The sequence below is a fragment of the Meleagris gallopavo genome, chromosome 5 (assembly GCF_905368555.1).
Source record: "Meleagris gallopavo chromosome 5, MGAL_WU_HG_1.1, whole genome shotgun sequence".
NCBI classification, from domain to species: domain Eukaryota; kingdom Metazoa; phylum Chordata; class Aves; order Galliformes; family Phasianidae; genus Meleagris; species Meleagris gallopavo.
In genome coordinates, this window is record NC_139408.1 from 15,338,665 (window position 1) to 15,356,293 (window position 17,629).

General features: G+C 51.3%; 3 protein-coding genes across 17 annotated transcripts in view; 2 read left to right on the forward strand and 1 right to left on the reverse strand.

Annotated features, from left to right (window-relative positions):
- Positions 1-2,141, forward strand: part of SLC25A22 (solute carrier family 25 member 22) — a 39,521-nt gene extending 37,380 nt beyond the window's left edge. For all 10 annotated transcript variants that reach the window (XM_085224359.1, XM_085224364.1, XM_085224360.1 and 7 more), the window contains one exon: positions 91-2,141. In XM_085224359.1, coding sequence (XP_085080485.1) covers positions 91-244 — 154 coding nt within the window. In that variant the 3' untranslated portion in view covers positions 245-2,141. The remainder of the gene's footprint in view (positions 1-90) is intronic.
- On the reverse strand, positions 1,644-17,579 carry LOC100546403 (malignant fibrous histiocytoma-amplified sequence 1 homolog). Of its 6 annotated transcripts, none has more exons than XM_085224356.1 (12): positions 16,855-17,579; positions 13,599-14,475; positions 12,728-13,019; positions 11,441-11,627; positions 10,517-10,707; positions 9,941-10,428; positions 9,006-9,163; positions 8,626-8,785; positions 8,473-8,543; positions 7,988-8,094; positions 2,697-2,838; positions 1,644-2,101 (listed from the first exon to the last, which is right to left on the reverse strand). In XM_085224356.1, exons 1-12 carry the CDS (start codon positions 16,874-16,876, stop codon positions 1,872-1,874), a joined length of 2,925 nt encoding a protein of 974 aa, XP_085080482.1. In that variant the 5' UTR covers positions 16,877-17,579; the 3' UTR covers positions 1,644-1,871. The 6 variants fall into 6 exon arrangements, 5 of the variants coding, with proteins under 5 accessions (XP_085080482.1, XP_085080481.1, XP_085080483.1 ...); XM_085224355.1 differs by having other exon boundaries at positions 15,454-17,579; XM_085224357.1 differs by having other exon boundaries at positions 13,599-14,580; positions 15,454-17,579.
- On the forward strand, positions 3,818-7,670 carry IRF7 (interferon regulatory factor 7). The gene is made up of 10 exons (XM_003206312.5): positions 3,818-4,014; positions 4,083-4,245; positions 5,047-5,209; positions 5,286-5,353; positions 5,477-5,522; positions 5,671-5,793; positions 5,868-6,149; positions 6,242-6,613; positions 6,732-6,850; positions 7,036-7,670. The coding sequence occupies exons 1-10, from the start codon at positions 4,001-4,003 to the stop codon at positions 7,180-7,182; spliced, it is 1,497 nt and encodes a 498-aa protein (XP_003206360.1). The 5' UTR covers positions 3,818-4,000; the 3' UTR covers positions 7,183-7,670.
- Positions 17,580-17,629: the final 50 nt, after the last annotated feature.

Genomic DNA, 17,629 nt, shown 5'->3' on the forward strand with positions numbered 1-17,629 from the left:
AAGGCAGAAAGCCAGGGCATGGCCAGAGGTTCTCCTGGCACAGTGGAGGGATGGGATGGACGCTGACCAACCTGTGCCATCTTTTCCCAGGAAGATCTGGCAGAAGGAAGGACCCATGGCCTTCCTGAAAGGGGCGTACTGCCGAGCCCTAGTCATCGCTCCTCTCTTTGGCATCGCACAAGTCGTCTACTTCATTGGCATTGCGGAGTTCCTCCTGGACATACTCCCCAAGCACCGGGCCTAGCCCTGGCATGCCTGCCTGTGCCACCCGTCCTCTGCCACGCCGGATTCATCCCTGTGTTCGTCGTCCATGTCGAGTGGTGTGAGAGCAACAGCACAGAGGGTTCGCATGGGAACATGGGGAATATGGTCTCCAGATGAGCAAACATGGGGAGGGAGAGTCTCTTTTCTATCTTCATCTGGAGCCTGTTCCCTCTCCCTCCTTCCACGGACAATACCCAATTATGCATATCTCTCTTTTTTTTTTTTTTTTCCCCTTTTTTTTCTTCTTTTTTTAATCATAATTCTTAAGGACACTGGTAAGCACAGACTGGGCTTGCGCACCCAGAATTCTCTTCCTAGCATTTAGAAGGAAGAGGGAAGGGGAAAAAGATAACCTGAGCCCTCATTCACCTCTGCCCTTCCCAGGGCTCCTGGCTGCCTGCAGAGGGGCTGCAGGGACAGAAGTGTCCCTCAGCCATCTCTCTGGGTGCTGGGTCCCAGGAGGAGAGCAGGTGTCCTGCAAAGGGATGCAAAGGCGGCACTGGGTCTGGCAAGTTCCTTGGCTTGGAAACCTTTGCCTCTTTCCCTTGCTCAAAAATGAGTTGGACTAGGATGAATTTCTTAGAGATCAAAGGAAGGGAAAGGGGATCATTACTTTTTTTTTTTTTTTTTTTTTTTTGTAATTTTTGTTTTAAAGCAAAGGGACTTCCCTCTTGATGATGTGCAGAGGCGAGGTGGCTGCTCTGTAGGGAACATGTCTTTGGGATCATGTGAATGTCAAAGGTCCTTCCCTGCTTGGCTGCAGGCAGGGGAAGGAGAGAAACTTGGGATCAACTTTATTTTATTTTATTTTTTAATGCAGGGATTGTGGGGAGGGAAAAGAACCAAACAAAAAGAAACCACTTACATTCCTTCAGCCTGCCCGCCCCGAGGTGATGCCTGCAGCAGGTGTACGGTTAGCTGTGTACACAGTTGGCTCTGTGTTTCCTGGCTTGGCCCCAGGACGTGAAAGGATGAGCCTGGTCTGTTTCTATAGGGTCCAAGGTACGGCAGCTGTGCTATGAAGCCTGTGTGTTTGCTCTTACCTTGCAAGGTGAAAACACAAGGTCTGGTTTTGTGTTTTGACTGGGTGTGCCTGCAGCCAGCTGCTGATAAGGAGGTTCCATGCCCTGAGCACGGAGCTGTTGTGCAGGTGGGACTGCAGGATTGCAATCCCAGAAACTCATCATCCCTCTCACCCTTGGGGTGGTGTTCGTTGTTGGGTGGTGCGGGCATTTCCCTGCTCCACAACCCACTCTGCCAAAGGGATTCTGCCCAACTGCAACCACTTGTCAGAGGGCTTCTCATTAAGTACTCTTTTGGGCTGTGCTGTTAATCCTTGGTAAATTATGTTAAGTACAAGATCAACAACCTCACCGTGATCTTCTCCATTATTTATTCCATGTGGTGCAATCCACCCAACCTCAATGTTTAAATTAAATGAGTCAAATTCACCTTTCATTCCTTCTTTTCGTTTGTTTCTCCAGGCACTTGCTTGGTGCTTGTGTTTCAATTGTATATTTAAGTTAATTTAAAAAAAAAAAAATCCATGTTTTTAATGTTTGGAAAAAAACCACCTCTGTTTCAGCATTCTTGGGTTAGGGTATTTCTCAAAACCCATATGTTGAGTGCTTTCTTCCTCGATGCGTCCTTTTTCTCTTAGAAGAAATCGTTCTGTAGCTGATTTGTTCCTTGTCACTTTGCTTATGTGAATCACTTTCCTTTTTTTCATGATTTTTTCCTTGTATCTGGGAAGGAATCTGTGCAGAGATGGTCTCTGAGTCCAATAGATGTCTGTGATGTGTGTAGTGCTGTGATGCTGCTCTTGCTCTGGATTTCTCTTGGGTGGATTAAAAGAGAAAGATTTGTGGTTTTTCTAAGGTGCTTCCTCTTCCTCCCAAAACCTTCAGCTGCTCTTGTTCAACAAAACACTCCGAATCTTAATTAATTCTAATATGTATGGTTTTCTAAAAGCAGGTGCAAGTTTGTGTGAGTTTGGAGCAGCCTCCCTCCCTGCTTTCCTCATCCCAGCATTTTAGAGAAGGTGGGGTTGGAGGCACCCATGGGGCTGTGGGAGTGGGGATCGGGCTTTGGGGGTCACTTTTCCTTATCCCCAGGTTCTTCTGGATACTGTGACCTTACTGGGGCTGGGTTTAGCTGCTTGGACCTGAGGCTGGAGGGTGTCAGGAGGTAGCTGTGACCTGGCCCTGCAGGCTGGCACCAAAACAAAGATGAATTTCAACTGGGGGGGAATTCCAATCCACCAGCAGTGAGCAGAAACCTCCAAGTGTGAATTCCAGTATTATGAAGTAGAGGCAAACAGACACACCTCTGCTCGTCCTGGCCAGCTGTCTGCTTCCCTGCTGCAGGTGCCATGTGTCCCCAAGGCAGGGGATGATGACTGGAGTGTGAAGTTGGCACCTCGTGCATCTTACCCCATGACTTGTGCATTGGGTCCTCTGCTGGGTTCTTCTCCCTTATGTCCTGTGTGGTGTCACCTTGTCCCTGCTCAGGCCTTGGCTCTGGTGGCTCCAGGTGCTTAATGCCCCTCCATAACCATGGTTTTTCATCTTCTTCCTTGGAGGAAAAGAGCAAAGCATACCAGGAAGTGGTAAGGAAGTGTCCTAAAGCATCACGGGGAAATTCCTAAAAGCAAAATGGAAAAATCCATGAAAATGATAGGGAAATCCTGAAAAGGTACAATCAAATGTTCTGGAGGGTGATGGTGAAATTTCCTGTGAGGCAGTGTGGGAATTTTCTGGAGAGCAATAAGGGGAATTCCTCAAAAGCAAAGGAGCAAATATCCTGAAATATCCTGGGAATCTGTGGGGGAACTTTGTGAATAGCACTGGTTGATGTTCATAGAAAATAATGGGGGATCTAACCATGAAACATCCTTGAAACCAATGGGGGGAGTGCAAATAGGAGAAATGCCTGGCAGGCAGAGATCTCCATGAAAGGAACAGTGATGCTTCCTTGGCAGCGGAGGGGAAACCTCCTAGAGCACAACAGGTGGATTTGCAGGCGAGCAATGGAGGAACTTCCTTGAAAGGTGAAGAGCTGCTGAACAGCACCAAGGAAATGCCCCAGGAAGCAAGGAGGGGTTTCCTAAAAAGCAGTGGGGAAATTTCCTGGGAAACGACGGAAGAATCCCTGGGGAGTAACAGGTGGATTTCCTATAATGCAGTAGGGGGATTTCTTAGCAAGGAAAGAGGATTTTCTGGGGGGGATTGAGGTAAGGGGGCCTCACCCCCAGGGCTGGCAGCAATCCTTAGGCCTGATTTCTTTTTGTGCATGAAACCCAGGAGCAGCACTGCCCTCTGGGTCTGGTTTTTCGCCCAGCTCTTAGCGTGCGCCCAGGCCCGGAAGAGAAGAAGAAGAGTTAAATCTCAAAAATAACTTCAAAGCCTGCTGGACTTTCCAGCCCCAAGGCTGCAAGATGGGGCCGGGGCTGGAAAACCCCGCTGGCGGCGTTTCGGGCCGCCCTTCGATCCGCGCTCCGTAGTGCGGATATCCCCACCGGCTCCGAAGGGCCCCGGCGGATCTCGAGGCGCGGCGCTAAGCGGTGTCCTCCCACCACGCAGCTGCGGAGCCGCAGCCTCCCTGCCGCTCCCTCTCACCGCGGCGGTTTCAGTTTCGTTTCCCCACGCGATTTCCAGGAAAGCCTCCGTCGCTATAAAAGCCCGGCCCCGGGGTGGTCCCGTCCCGTCCGGTCCGGACGCCGAGGAGCCGCGCAGCGATGGACAGCGAGGGGTAAGCGGCGCGGCCGTGTGCCCGCCGGCTGTCCGCGCGGCCCGGGAACTGACCGTACCGCCCCGCAGGGACGCCCAGAAGCTGCGCTTCGGACCCTGGCTGCTGAACGCCGTCAGCAGCGGGCTGTACCACGGCCTCTGCTGGATCGACCAGGCCCGCTTTATCTTCCGCATCCCCTGGAAGCACAACGCCAGGAAGGATGTCACCAGCAGCGACGTGGAGATCTTCAAGGTGGGGGACTTAGAGATGGGCTGACTTCTGGGTGGTTGGGGTATCACCAGCAGTAACGTGGGGGGTGTTGAGGTCAGCGACCTCCAGCAGCCCAGTGATCTGTCTCTGAGGTGGGCAGCGGTGACCCAAGGGTGGGTGAGATTAGGGGGGGTTAACGGCAGCAACCCGAGGTCTGCAAGCTGGTTGGAAATGGGATGATCAACAGTGGTGATTCCGAGGTCTTTGAAGTGGCACGAGAAGTCTGTGGTCTTCAAGATGGGTGGATGAGGTGCACAGCCGCCCGGGGTGGTGGTGAGGTCACTGTCCCTGGAGGTGTGTGAGAATTGTGTGGATATGGCAATGAGGGATGTGGTCAGTGGGCATGGCGAGGATGGGTTGGTGGGCAGACGTGGTGATCTTAGTGGTCCTTTCCAACCTTAATGGTTCTGTGGTTCTAATCCTATGGTCTTCGCGGTAGATGGGAATGGGGTGGTCACCAGTGGTGATGGCAAGGTCTTTGAAGTAGGATAGATGTGACTGGAGGACTGTAGTCTTCAAGGCAGGTGAGAATGGCAGTGCCCAGTGCTGGATGTTCCTGCTTGTACAAGGGCTGAGCCAGATGGATGTAGAGGGCCCTGTCACCTCGACCATCCTGCCACTCTGCAATTCCATTGGAGGGTGACTAGCAGTGACCCCAGGGTCTTCAAGTGGGTGGGACGAGGGGTGACCAGCAATGACCTCAAGGCCTTCAGTATGGATGAGATGGGATAATCAGGGCTCGCATTTCCGGGGTCCCTGTGCTCACCTCTCCATGCCCACCAGGCCTGGGCGAAGGCCAGTGGAAGGTACGAGGGGAATGCTGAGGATCCAGCCAAATGGAAGACCAACTTCCGCTGCGCCCTGAGGAGCACCCACATGTTCACACTGCTGGAGGACCGCTCCAAGTGCAACAACGATCCGCACAAGGTCTATGCAGTTGCCTCAGGTGAGCCCAGGTTTGGAGGAAGCAACAAAATGAGGGCTGAGCTTGGGGCACCCCGCTCACCCTGCTCTCCTTCCAGCCATCCTCGATGTCAAAGGTTTTGGGGGCCCTGTGTCAGATGCCCCGCTGCAGCAGCCTCAGCCGCAGGTAATGGGATGGGCATAGCAGAAGGGGAGGGGGCCTGGTGCTGCTACTGCAGCATTGCAGCCCTCATCCTTGGCCTGGGCCCACAGCACCAGTGCCTCAGCCCTGTTCTGCTTTCCTCTGCAGCTGTTGCTTAACCACCATGATTTGGCCTCAGAAAATGCTCCCACAGGTAGGTCCCAGTCCCCTGTTTGTGTGTGGGGGCACCTTAGACTCAGCCTGGCAGTGGGATCGTGGTGGATTTGTCCCAGGACCGAGCCACTCTGGGGGTTGGGTGTGGGGTTGCTGATGGCTGGTGACCCCCCTGCTGTGCCCCACAGACAGTGCTGAAGGTGCTGCTGCACCAGCCCTGATGCAGGAGGATTTGGACGCACTGCAGTCCATACTGCAGCAATGCAACATCTCTGCCCTCGGCTCCCAGACAGCCCTCTGGGCACACACAGGTGAGACCAGGCCCACTTGTTCTGGGGGGGAGCAGAGTGAGGTAAACCTCCACCCACCTACAATGCCTCTTTAGGGGATGCCTTGCCAGAGGATGCTCTGCTGCTTTCTGGCCCAGGTGGCTGCCTCCCTGTGCCACTGTTTCAGGATTGGAGGCACCTGGAGGAGCAGGGCACCTGCAGCCCCCCAGAGTCCCTGCTGCTGACTGACCAGCCCCTGCCTGGTGGGGACTGCAGGCAGGACGGGGCTGGGGGCCTCTCTGTGAGTGAGGAATGTGCTATCCCTGCACCATCCCCGGGTGAGCAGCTACTCTTCCAGCCTGCCAACCCCGCGCCCCCGCCACTGGCAGGTGACACAGGTGAGGGTTCCTCTATGAGGACGCAGGTAAGGATCTGTCTGCGGGGCTGAGGGGTTTTTGGGGCCGCCCCCACTAACAGCTGCTTCGTGCAGGAGAGCTGCCCCCCATCCTGGACATCACTATCTACTACCGAGGAAGGGTGGTCTACCAGGAGCAGGTGGTCGACAGCCGGTGGGTGCTGGCCTACCAGCCCCTGGACCCGGCAGTGGCCGAGCAGCGGCTGGTGCTGTTCCCCAGCCCCGAGGGCCTGGTCGACGCCAGGCAGCGGCACTACACTGAGGACTTACTGGGGGTGGCGGGGCTGCGGCTGGAGCAGCGTGCCGGCCAGCTCCTGGCCACTCGCCTGAAGAAGTGCAAGGTCTTCTGGGCCTTGTCACAGCAGCTTGAGGGTGGGGAACCCCCTCTCAACCTGCTCCACCGGGACCAGGAGACACCCATCTTTGACTTCAGTGTGTTTTGCACAGGTGAGTAGGGCCCCTTCCCATCCCAGTTTGGGGTTGAGGTGGTGGGGAGCACCCAACCAGAGTACCCACTGCCCTCGCTGGGGCCTGCCCTAAGTCCAAGCCCTGCCTCTCCTTGCAGAGCTCCGGGACTTCCGTGACAGCCGCAGGGAGCGCTCCCCTGACTTCACCATCTTCCTCTGCTTCGGGCAGTGCTTCTCCAGCACAAAGCCCAAGGAATCCAAGCTCATCCTGGTGAAGGTGAGTGGCCTTGAGGTGGCCTCAGAGACAGAGGGGAGATGAGTACTGTGGACTGGGACTCTCAGTACCGGGGGAGATGGATTGTCCTGTGCACCCCCCATTCTTTTTCTCATGGAGGGATGGGGCTGCATGGAGAAGCAACTGCCCCAAACCCCATACACAGCTGTGCCCGTGTGTTGTTGCAGCTGGTGCCCAAGTTCTGCGAGTACTGGTGTGAGCAGGTGCAGCGGGAAGGAGCCTCCTCCCTCAACAGTGGCAATGTCAGCCTGCAGCTCTCTGACTCCTTCAACCTCTTCGAGCTTATTGAGCAATACCACATGCAGACAGATTGACGCTCCCTTCCTGTGTTCCTCCCCCGGCCTCTGCTTCTTGCAAAGAATTTTCTGGCTCCGCTCGGTCAGCATTGGGCTGATTTCACCATTACAGAGGAGAAAAGAGCAGCATTTGCATCCACTCCCAGGCACATCTTGCTACCCTGCTCTAGCCAAGAGTGCTGTGGTGGTCAACACACCACAGGAGCAGCCAGCAGTAGAGCCAGCTCAGGAACTCTCCACTCCTCCAAAAGCTCTGCAAAAATCTTGATGGTTGGGAAAGCCTTTTCTCTGACTGTACAGCGCTTCAACCCCCTGGCACCAGCATGGTGTACAGTGGGGGTCCTTCCTTCCTCCTTCGCCTCCAGGACAGTTCCTGTGGACCTTGAGCTGGCACATAGCTTTCCAACAATTATCTGGAGTTTTTGGGGATGGTGATTCTTTACAGATTTACTTTTCTGAAGTTTTTTAAGTTTAAATGTATGTCTATATAAAGGTACTTCCCACTCGCTGGTGTTGCATAGCCCCCTAAATGTATCCTTTAGGCACTGCAAGTCAGCACATTTATTTATGCATTTATTGCCCTGCAGTAAGGATGTAAGTAGTACTTGTAAGCTCAGCATGCTGAGGAGAGTTTGACTTCAGCTTAAAAACAATTCTTTTGTCTTCCATTCAAGCTTCCCTTCCCCCTGGCCTGCAGTCACTCACTGGTGATGTTCTGAAAAAAACAAAGTGCTTGCATGACAGAGGCTATCCAGGTGATGATCTGCAGCATGGGGTTGCCTGAGGAGGATGTGAGCAGAAGCAAGGGGAGGGGACAGCCTACCTGCCGGGTGACATGGATGCTGCTGGGCCCAAAGGTGGTGGTGCCATAGCTGGTCACGTAGTAGTGGACAGGGGGCTGTGCTGGGGCTGTTTCTGGCTGCCTGGGCACTGTGTGGACAAAGAAAGGGTCCATCAGCTCTTAAGCAACTCAGCTCCAGTATACCCAGCAGTTGAGCCGTTATCCCCTAAGAATAAGCAGGAAGCCCTGCTGCTGCCAGGACAGCCAGTGTTAACCATTTTAGCCCATGGAGAGGAATTGCTTGGAGTACCTGTTTCCAGAAGGGGAGCCAGCATTCTCCACTGGACACAAACTCCTCACCACTTAGAGACACTAGATATGCCCCTTCACCTCTGTGCGGCCCATTTAATTCCCCACTAGTAGTCAGATTGCTCTGGGGCTCTGCCTTCCCATGTAGCCCAAGACAGGACACCACCATCACCCACCTCCTTCTGGCTAGAGCTCTGCTCCACCACCACCAGCCTCACCTTTGGGTAAGAGCAGCTCTGCACCAAACCGATGCCCACATGTTCCACAGGTTTTAACATCTTCCTTTGTCCTGTGAAGGAAAAAGTCCCAGTTGACATTGCAACAGCACCCATCAGGTTCCAGCCCTCTGTGCTGAGCAAGCACATACATACATGGGGGTTTTGCCATCCATGTCTGGCCAGATGAGCTCTGCGGGACAGCCAGCCGTGCGACAAGGGGTCTTCACACACACATGCAGCCCTGGCCACTCTTCAGAGAGCTTCTGGATGATAAACACACCCGCCATGAGGAAGTCCCAAGCAAGCTGGAATGCTTCCAGACAAAAGGAGAGAGGCACGGTTACCCGCAGTAGCAATACAGGGGCCTGGGAGCCACATAACTTGCTTCCAGCCTCGTGGCCAACCACCACCAGATCAGGTGTACCACCACAGTTTGTCATCTTAACCAAACCATGGCAGCCTTCAAGGTCAACTTAAAGAGGCATCAAGAGAGTTACTTCCCTCAGACGGCCCTTTGCCTTGGTGCTCCCCACCTGTTGCTCCTGCTGGCTTCCTGCACCTCAGCTCCAGGTAGCTGTATGCCCGCTGGTTGTTCTCTTTAATCAGCAGAGGTTTGCCGTTGCATACGAGCAGGCAGGTTGCCTTGGCCACCCAATGTGTGGAGTAGAAGGAGCAAGATTTCACAAGGAACCTGCAAAGAGATTGCCTGTGGCTTTAACCACCCTCCTCCCCATTTATATCCCACAGTGGGAGAAAATGTGGCAATGGGATGACCTGAAAAATGTGAAACTAGTTTCAGCCAAAATAGAGCTAGAAGCTGAATGAGGACCATGGCTCAAGCAGCAGGAGCAGCCTGTTAAGGCAACAGTTGCTTCCAGGTTTGGTTGTCTGATAAAACCCCAGATACAAGTGAAGTACCCTACAATGACAGGAGGCCTTCCAGAAACTGGAGGAGTCCCAGTGATAAGTGGTCCAGACCCAGAGGAAAGCAGGCCTTTCTCCACACTGTTCTAGTGGGACTGTGAGACCTGGAGGCATTCAAGGCCAGATTGGACGGCGCCCTGGGCAACCTGATCTGGTGGGTGGCAGTACTGCCCGTGACAAGAGGTTGGAACTGGGTGGGCTTTAAGGTCCCCTCCTACCCAATCCATTCTGTGATTCTATAATGCTTGGATTGGCACAAACTAGCTCTATAGCCTGCAAAACCCACCCCAGATGGCAGGTGAAACAGAAGGATCATTATCCTTGCTTGCATCTGGACAAGGGACATCACAGTGATTCATCCAGCGCTCCACAAGTCCAGGACAGGGCTAAGACTGTACCCTGATCTCCTGAGTCCTGGCTTCATGCCTTGGCTGTTACGTTCTCAACAGCTGAAGGCTTGCTGATGATCATACCCGCTCACCCAACCAACCCCAGTGAGTGCCCTGCCAACAGCCTCATCAGGGGGCTGGACAATACTGCGCACCTGTGGAAGAATCCCTCAGGTATCTCAGGTGAGAAATAGGTACGGATGTGGAGGTCCTCATGGTGATCTCCTCCCCACACCTCAGCAACCTCTTCAGTCTGGTTTAGGTAGGTTGGGAACAAGTACCAAGACTCACTTTGGTCCTGTGTTGTCTCCCATGTCCTCCCGGGCACAAACTCACTGGCCTGAGGATTGAGTGCTTTGGCTTGCCTCACCTCCAGGCAGAGCTCAAAGTGCTCCAGGAGGCTGAAGAGCTTCCCTTTCCCCCTGTGGGTCTTGTCCCCCATGATCTCCTCAAAGATGTCCTGCATCCCTTCCGAAAAGAGCTGGTACTTCACCAAAGCACGCACTGCCTGGTGGCACAGCATTGCCTTTGACTTGAAGGCCCACACCCAGTTGGACCTGTCCCTGATGGTGGCATGTTCCGCAATCAGCGTGTCCACAGAGATGCTCTCCAGCTGCTGGACCAGGCAGTCCCTCACAAGGAGCTGGGCAGGAAGAGAGAGAAATGAGAGGCTGTGATGAGAACAGCATGGCAAAGCTTGGGCCCTGCTGAGTCTTATTTCCCATGCTCACCTTGAACGTAGTTATTAGGAAGGTGGGCTGCAGAAAGACAGTGCTTTCCAGGTGCTTGATTTCTTCGTACCACACAAGAAGGCCAATGCGGTGGAGGTAGCGCAGGATATCCTGGAGAAGCTCTCTGTCCAAGTTGGCCAGGTGATCTCGCTGGGAGAGTTCACTGAGCAGGTACTGGAGGTCCATCATGCCTAGAGGGAGATGTAGGTGCTCAGCATGCCCATCTTGAAGTGCAGCAGCCAAGCCAGCAGTCAAAGGCTGCTTTACAGGGCCAACAAGCATCAGCAGGGCCCAATGTCACACTGTCTCTAGGTAGCACTTGATATCAAAGATATGTATTAAATAAAATTTGCAAGACATAGGTTTGGAAGCCAAATAGAAACATTAAAACTGTTCATCTCCCTCCTGCAAGATACCATGAATTTAAAGTATTTATACAGGGCAAAGGGGAGAAAGTACAACATTACAGACTACACTGCCAGCTGAAAGTTCCTCCATCCGCAGGTTGACAGATACTGGCAGAGCCTTCATGTGAAGAAGAACTTGCCCTTTTTCCTTGCTTTTCCCTAGGCCTTGGAGTCAGATGCTTGCAATACATTAGATAATAGGAATTCCTTCCTTCTTTGAGAATTCAGGGCACTGGAACAGGCTAACCATAGAAGCTGCAGATGTCCCATCCCTGGAAGTATTACGGCCAGGTTGATCTGGCCTGTTGGAAGTGTCTTCATCTATGGCAGAGGTTGGAACTAGGTGATCTTTGAGGTCTCTTCCAACCCAAACCTACATCAGACAAAGCCAGGCAATGACAATGACTGCTCCTGCAAGATCTTCAGCAGCAATCCCACCACCAGCACACACAGAAGGACTTCAGAGAGCCTGTCTCTCTCAGAAAAGCAGTAAGGTAAGGGATGAGGAAGCACTCACCATGGTCTGCCATCTCCTCACTCTGGGTGATGTCCACAATGGCAGCTTCTACCTCCCGGTAGACGGGTGGCAGCACACGGACAACCTCAGGGAATAGCTCCTCATTCTTCACATGTTCCAGAATTGTGGCTTCAAGCTTTTTGATATCACGGTGATCTGTGCAGTTGACAGCAACCAGGTCTAAGATCTGAAAGAGAGAAAGCACATCTGCCAAAAGCAAAGCCAGCAGATACCACTGTGGTAGTAGCCAGTGAGGTGACAGGCGGGTCTCATGCTTCAGAGGCCACTAAGGAGGTGGAGTAAGGTGCTTGCCAGTAGGCATTTAGCAAATGCTGGATACCCTGCTGAGGAAAGCCAAGCAGCTATCTGTTTGCCCAGTGATGCTGGGTATCTTGGGATGGTTGCCACAATATATAGATAGCATGCTGAGCAATCACCTGGCTCAGCTTCAGTAAGAGTATGGCTTCAGACACATCCCGAAGTCCCTTCCAACCTGGCCTCCCCTGTCAGTCTACAAGGACAGAACAGCCTGTATAGCTGGGCACAGCATCCCTTCCATATAGAGGGCGCCTCCATCACCTTTACCACGAGGGCAGTAAGGCCATGGCACAGGCTACCCGGAGCAGCTGTGGATGCCCCATCCCTGGAGCTGCTCAAGGCCAGGATGGATGGAGCCATGGGCAGCCTGAGCTGGTGGGTGGCAGCCCTATCCCATGGCAGGGGGTTGGAACTGAGTAGACTTCTAAGGTCTTCTACTACCCAGTCCATTCTGTGATCCTATGATTATAGCTCTGCCTCTGTATTGCAGTGGTCCCCAGAAAACCATCCACCTGCATCATGGTATTTGAAAAATAAATTTCTTTCTACTATTTCTCCCCTACTGAAGGAGTGATGGACTAGGCTGAAAAAAACAAAGTGGATATGTCTTCATGCAACATGTAGTTGCCTCACACTTCTCCCCTGGCCCTTCCTACAAGCCATTAGCAGAGATACCCATCAGAGAGCAGCAGAAAGGAACCAGCAGTTCACAGCCAGCAGTTATAGCAGTATGCAATGTTGCCACCTCCATCCCAACCCCATGGAGCTGCTGCAGTAACTAGATGCCTGATTTGTCAGCAATGGGTAACCATTACCATTAGCACACTGTGTGGGGTGAAGGCAGACCATGAGGTGCCACCTCCTCATCAACTACCCTACTAAACCTGCCCATGTGAGCAAGCCCAAATCCTGCAAGCTTGCCTAGTTCCCCTTTCAGCTGCAGTAAATCCACAATGATCTCAGCCCTACAGTTAACGTGCAACTCTCCATCTCCTTCAGCCTCTCCCACTGGTCCACATAAACCTCAGGCTCCTCACTGTCCTCCAGATTGTTGATGAAGTGAGTGAGGTTGCTCTTCCTCTCTGCCAGCATAGCTGCGATCTTGGCCATGATGTTGGACCTCTTCTCCTCCACCTCTTGCTTCTGACAGCAGTCCACATGGGTTCCCACAGGAAGCACCACAGAGTTTGGGACTCGCATGAAAAGGTTGTTGATCCAGAAGCCAACAAGGTCCTTGAAAGCATCATCATTAGTTTGGTACCTGAAGAGGAAGAAAAAGAAAATCTCAGGTTCACATCTAATGCTTTTCCATAAGCGTAGGCTTAACCACGCACCCTATGTTGTCCCAGGGACTAGCTGAAAAAGAACTCACATGTCCTAAGTTGTCATGGACTATATCCAAGGCCATCCTTCAGTTGCCCATCCTTAATCTAAGCCACTTAATGCTGGGGGCTGTAGCAGAGCCCTCCCCTGTTGTGGATGGGAGCAGGATTTCCCTGTACCAAAAAGCACAACCCTGATACTCTTTCAATTTTCAGGGAGCACCAGAAGCCATGTAGAGGCATTGACAAGGCAGAAAGCAAAGCTGACAACCACATAGATTAGCTTGTCACAAATTAAGATACATCTAGTGACTCAAAAGGGAGGAATTTTGTAAGGTGGCTTAATAAAATGTGTGGCCTACCGAAAGGAGGAGGCAGAGAGCTAGTTAAAACTTTGGAGAAAAGAGCACTAATCTAGGTGCAATGGATATGGCATCAACAATGGAAAATGAAGGAGAAAGGTTACCCAATTCAGATACATTTTCCTTCTCCCATTCTCCCCTGAATTCAGCTCTTACATGTGGAGGTTGATGACAAGGATGACGAGTGCCTGTGGCGTGATGAACACGTGGTGCGTCATGTAATACTCCAGCTGGCCAGCGAAGTCCCAGAAGAGAAAGGTGAAGTCTTCAATCCGGAACTCACTGATTTCTATCCCAACTGTTCGTTCTTCCTTGGGTACCAGTTTGGCTTGCCTCTGCTTCAGGCTTCTGCAGATGGTAGATTTCCCAGCCAGCGAGGCGCCCAGGAACATGGTCTTGATCCTCTTGTCCTCCTGCCCTGAACCGTCTTGAAGCTGGTTGAAATAATTCAGGATCTGCTGGATGCCACCAGCGCAGACCTCACTGGGTGGCTCCCTGAGCGGGTTCCCGTTGGCCTTGAACATTTTCAGGGATTGTCCCTGGAAGAGCTCCCTGGGGAGCTGGCGAAGGGCATTGTTCTGCACATGGAGCTCCTGTAGGTTTGCCAGCTGCAGGACAGCATGGGGGAAGGTTCGGAACAGGTTGTTGGAGATGTTGAGGTACTGGAGGCTGCCTCGACAAGCTGCCAGGTCTCTGGGAAGAGCACCAAGACGGTTGTTGTTCAGCCGCAAGTGTTTAAGCCTGGGGAGATGGCAGAAGATGCCCTCTGGGATGACCCGGATTTGGTTCTGATTCAGTTCAAGCTTCTCTAAATAGATCAGGCTCTGGATTTCATTGGGAAAGTCCACAATCTCGTTCTTGGATACAATGAGCTTCTTCAGATTGCCAAGTTTAGAAATGCCGGTGATGCTCCTGAGTTTGTTCCTGTCGAGGTCAAGGCTTTCCAGAGCAGGGTTACTGAGGACTGCTGGAGGCAGCACCCGCAGCCTTTGGGTGGAGAGCGTCACCTCCCGCAAACAGTCCTGCTCCTGACCTGGCATGTGGGACAGGAAGGGTAGGTAAGGACTGGTTGGAAGAGAGACTTTCACTCCTATGGCTGCAGGTCATCCAGTCCCTTGAGACCTTGAGCTTGGCAAAACTTTGAGACAGAAAAGCAGAAGTAAAACACAAAAACTGTCTGGACAGTACAACCACAGCAAGAGGATCTTGTCTGGACCTGAAAGCACACACAGTGGTAGAAGAAATGGTGCCCACCAGACTTTGACCAGAAACCCAAGAGCCACACAAACAGCTTTACTCTCAGTATGAGAACATCAGCAGCAGATTAATCTATCCTAATCTCAGCTGTGGGCCAGCAGGATGGAGCCGTCATGTGGAGGATTGCTGCTTTCCAAATAATTCACCCTCGCACTGCTGCTCAGCCCCAGATCCAGCCTGCAGCTGGGTGATGTGCTGAGGCCAGGACTGGTGAGCGCAGACACTTCCTCTCTCACATCCTCACCCTCCAGATGGGTGCTGCAATTCCTCTCATTGCTGCTGTTGCCCAGACTGATGCTGGGGAATAATGCAGGGACAGCGAGGGTTTTCCAGACAACAGGGAAGGTGAAGGGAGCTGCAGATGGGCTACAGGCAGCCCCAAAAGGGGCAAATTAAAGTAAAAGGATTTGCACGTGGGAAGAGAGTTACGGCAAGGGAATGAGGATGTCAAAACACCAGAACAAAACACGATTGAACTCGCTCTCCTCTCCCTTGTTTCACTTCCTTGCAAGATGATGCCAAGCACAGAACTCCCTTGTGCAAGATGCCCTGCTTGGGAATGACTCGCCAACTTTCATCACTACCAGCTAAGCCCAGAGTGTACAACCAGCCCGCCTGGAAAGCAAGCTCTGACCCTCTTGACCCTCTTCCAAGTACCTCTCCTTTGTTTCCTCCAGAAAGATAAGCCCTAGAATCCCCACCACCACCCGACTCAGGCCCTGTGAGCAGCACAAATCTCTGGGCAGCTACTCACAGGCTCTGGGCTGGGCCATGGCTCTGTAGTGTGGCACTGGCTGGATCCTCCGTTTGCTCAGCCTCTCCCTTTCATTTCCTCCTCTTGCCTGGCTCCCCTCCTCCCTGTGCTCTGCCTGGCAACCCCACCCTCTCTTTCTCCATCCAACCCCAGGGCAGCTCCTAATAACCCAAGCACCAGCTTGGTCAGAAACCAAGCCCTCGTTCACCATGCTCAAGTAGCAAGAGGAAGGGATCCCAGTGTCCTATTTCCAAGTGCCTGGAATTTGGAGGATTTGGGAGCTGACCCCTTCTCAGGCCCTCTGCTATTTGCATTCTCTTTTCCTGTGCTTATCAGACAGAAAAGCAGCAAAACTGCATAGCAACTTGTTTCTACACAAAAACCCAGAGAGCTTATTCTTATAAAGATCTTCTCTTCCAAAGTCACTCTAGAGGTCATCTATGTGGGAGCAGGTCTCAAGTCAACCTCCATTGGTGGTGTTGACAACCAGGGAAAGGATAGCAACAAGCTACATTACTACCCAACTGTAGCATGCATTCAATAGACAGAACTTCTTCCACTAAGTAGGTGGAAGCACCCAATCCAAGGAAGTCAACCAGAAAACAAAAAGAATGCCAACAGAACATCCCGTATACTAGAAAAATAATTTGTGTAACATGTTGGAAAAGTCATTTTTAGGTGTGTTTCTCAGCATAAGCCAGCCCCTGGGACAGGCAATTTCATGAGTTTATTTTCAAGTAAATAGATTTTCAGTAGATAGAATGAAAAAATCAGTATTCGTCCTCAAGTAACTTAAGGGTAAGCACTTGCAGTATGGGTTTTTCAGCTTCAGTGCTCTTCTAGGCAATGGAGGTGCAGATATAATTAAAATATAACAGCACTAACAGTATATGCACTGCTGATATATCTTTGTGCCAGGCTATAATCTTTACTGCTAATTCAAGGCTACGATCCACCAAACACTTAATGCAGAAAATCAGTCTGAGGAGAAAACAGTGTTTGTTATGGTCTCTCTCATCAACAGCATAGTTGTTTCCATTATTTAATTAAGCTTTATTTTTCACACTAGCTACCCTTCTTTGTGTATGTGGGTTACTCCAGAATCATTCCTACGACAACCCAAAGGTGCTTCATTTTCAGCTTAAGTATATTCACAACGTAGATCACACTCTCCTCTTGTATCAACAATGCCACAAAGGTTTCTGAACTTTATTTTGTCAAGAATTCTATAAGCAGCATTTCTATTTACAATCCCATACCTATCAGTTAGGTATATATTGGAGAAAAAGTTTAGCTTTAAAACTAAGACTTCTCTTCCAGATATTCTCTTGAGGTACTAAGGAGAATAGTATGCCAAAAAAGAGGATTCATTCCAAAATTTTCAAAGAACCCAGAACTTACCAGATTTTTGTTCATATTCCATTTATACTTTCATCTGAAGAACAGAGCAGGGAAAACAACTCCAAAATGCTCTGGGCTTGTCAACAGCACATCTCTAAGGATGCTGAAACGTGGCAGTGAGTTGTTTTGCTAGGCCAGATTGGGGGAAAAAAAAACAAAAAGCCCAAACCCAGCACACTCAAAATTATACTATGCAAGTATGCAGACAGAAACCTCTCAGAAACCTCACGACAGAGGTCAGAAGATCAGAGCTCACTGAAAAGTCAGGTATGTCAGCAACAGATGAGGGGGTCTTGCTAATTTTTCGTGAGTTAATCCCATGCTCATCAGGAAAAATACAGGTTGAAAAATTGCTTGATAAAACAATCATCCCAGAGAGCCTGTTTTCTCTGTAAGATGAGCAGCAGGACTACCCTCAACGAAGGTAGTTTCCATGTGCACTCAGAATTACTGCCAACTGTTCCAACAGACCAGCTATATTCAGTTCCCTTTGAAAGAAACAGGCAATTCTTCTCTTCAGCTTCCTTGTTTAATGCTTTCCCTCTTCCTAACACAGGCAAAAGCAGAAAGGTGTTTTTGTCAGATTCAAAAGGTGCCGAATGTATTTCTAAGTATTTCAAAGGATCACTTAAACATTGGTTGCTCTGCAGTACAAGTGAACAAGGGGTGCTTTTAAAGAAAGCAAGATGAAGTCATTACACATGCAAGACCCCCTGCTTCTTGAGAAGAAAAGCAGTCCTCCTCCTCCTTCCTAGGAGGAACAATCACTTATCCA

Coding starts and splice junctions, on each gene's coding strand:
- LOC100546403 (XM_085224355.1), bottom strand. CDS start 15,664: ATGGTGAACGAGGGCTTGGTTTCTGACCAAGCTGGTGCTTGGGTTATT. Junction 14,476..15,453: donor CATGGCCCAGCCCAGAGCCT/GTGAGTAGCTGC, acceptor CCCACATGCCAG/GTCAGGAGCAGGACTGTTTG. Junction 11,628..12,727: donor TGGAGAGTTGCACGTTAACT/GTAGGGCTGAGA, acceptor TCTCTCTTTCAG/ATCTTAGACCTGGTTGCTGT.
- IRF7 (XM_003206312.5), top strand. Junction 5,210..5,285: donor GGTCTATGCAGTTGCCTCAG/GTGAGCCCAGGT, acceptor CTCTCCTTCCAG/CCATCCTCGATGTCAAAGGT. Junction 5,354..5,476: donor TGCAGCAGCCTCAGCCGCAG/GTAATGGGATGG, acceptor TTTCCTCTGCAG/CTGTTGCTTAACCACCATGA.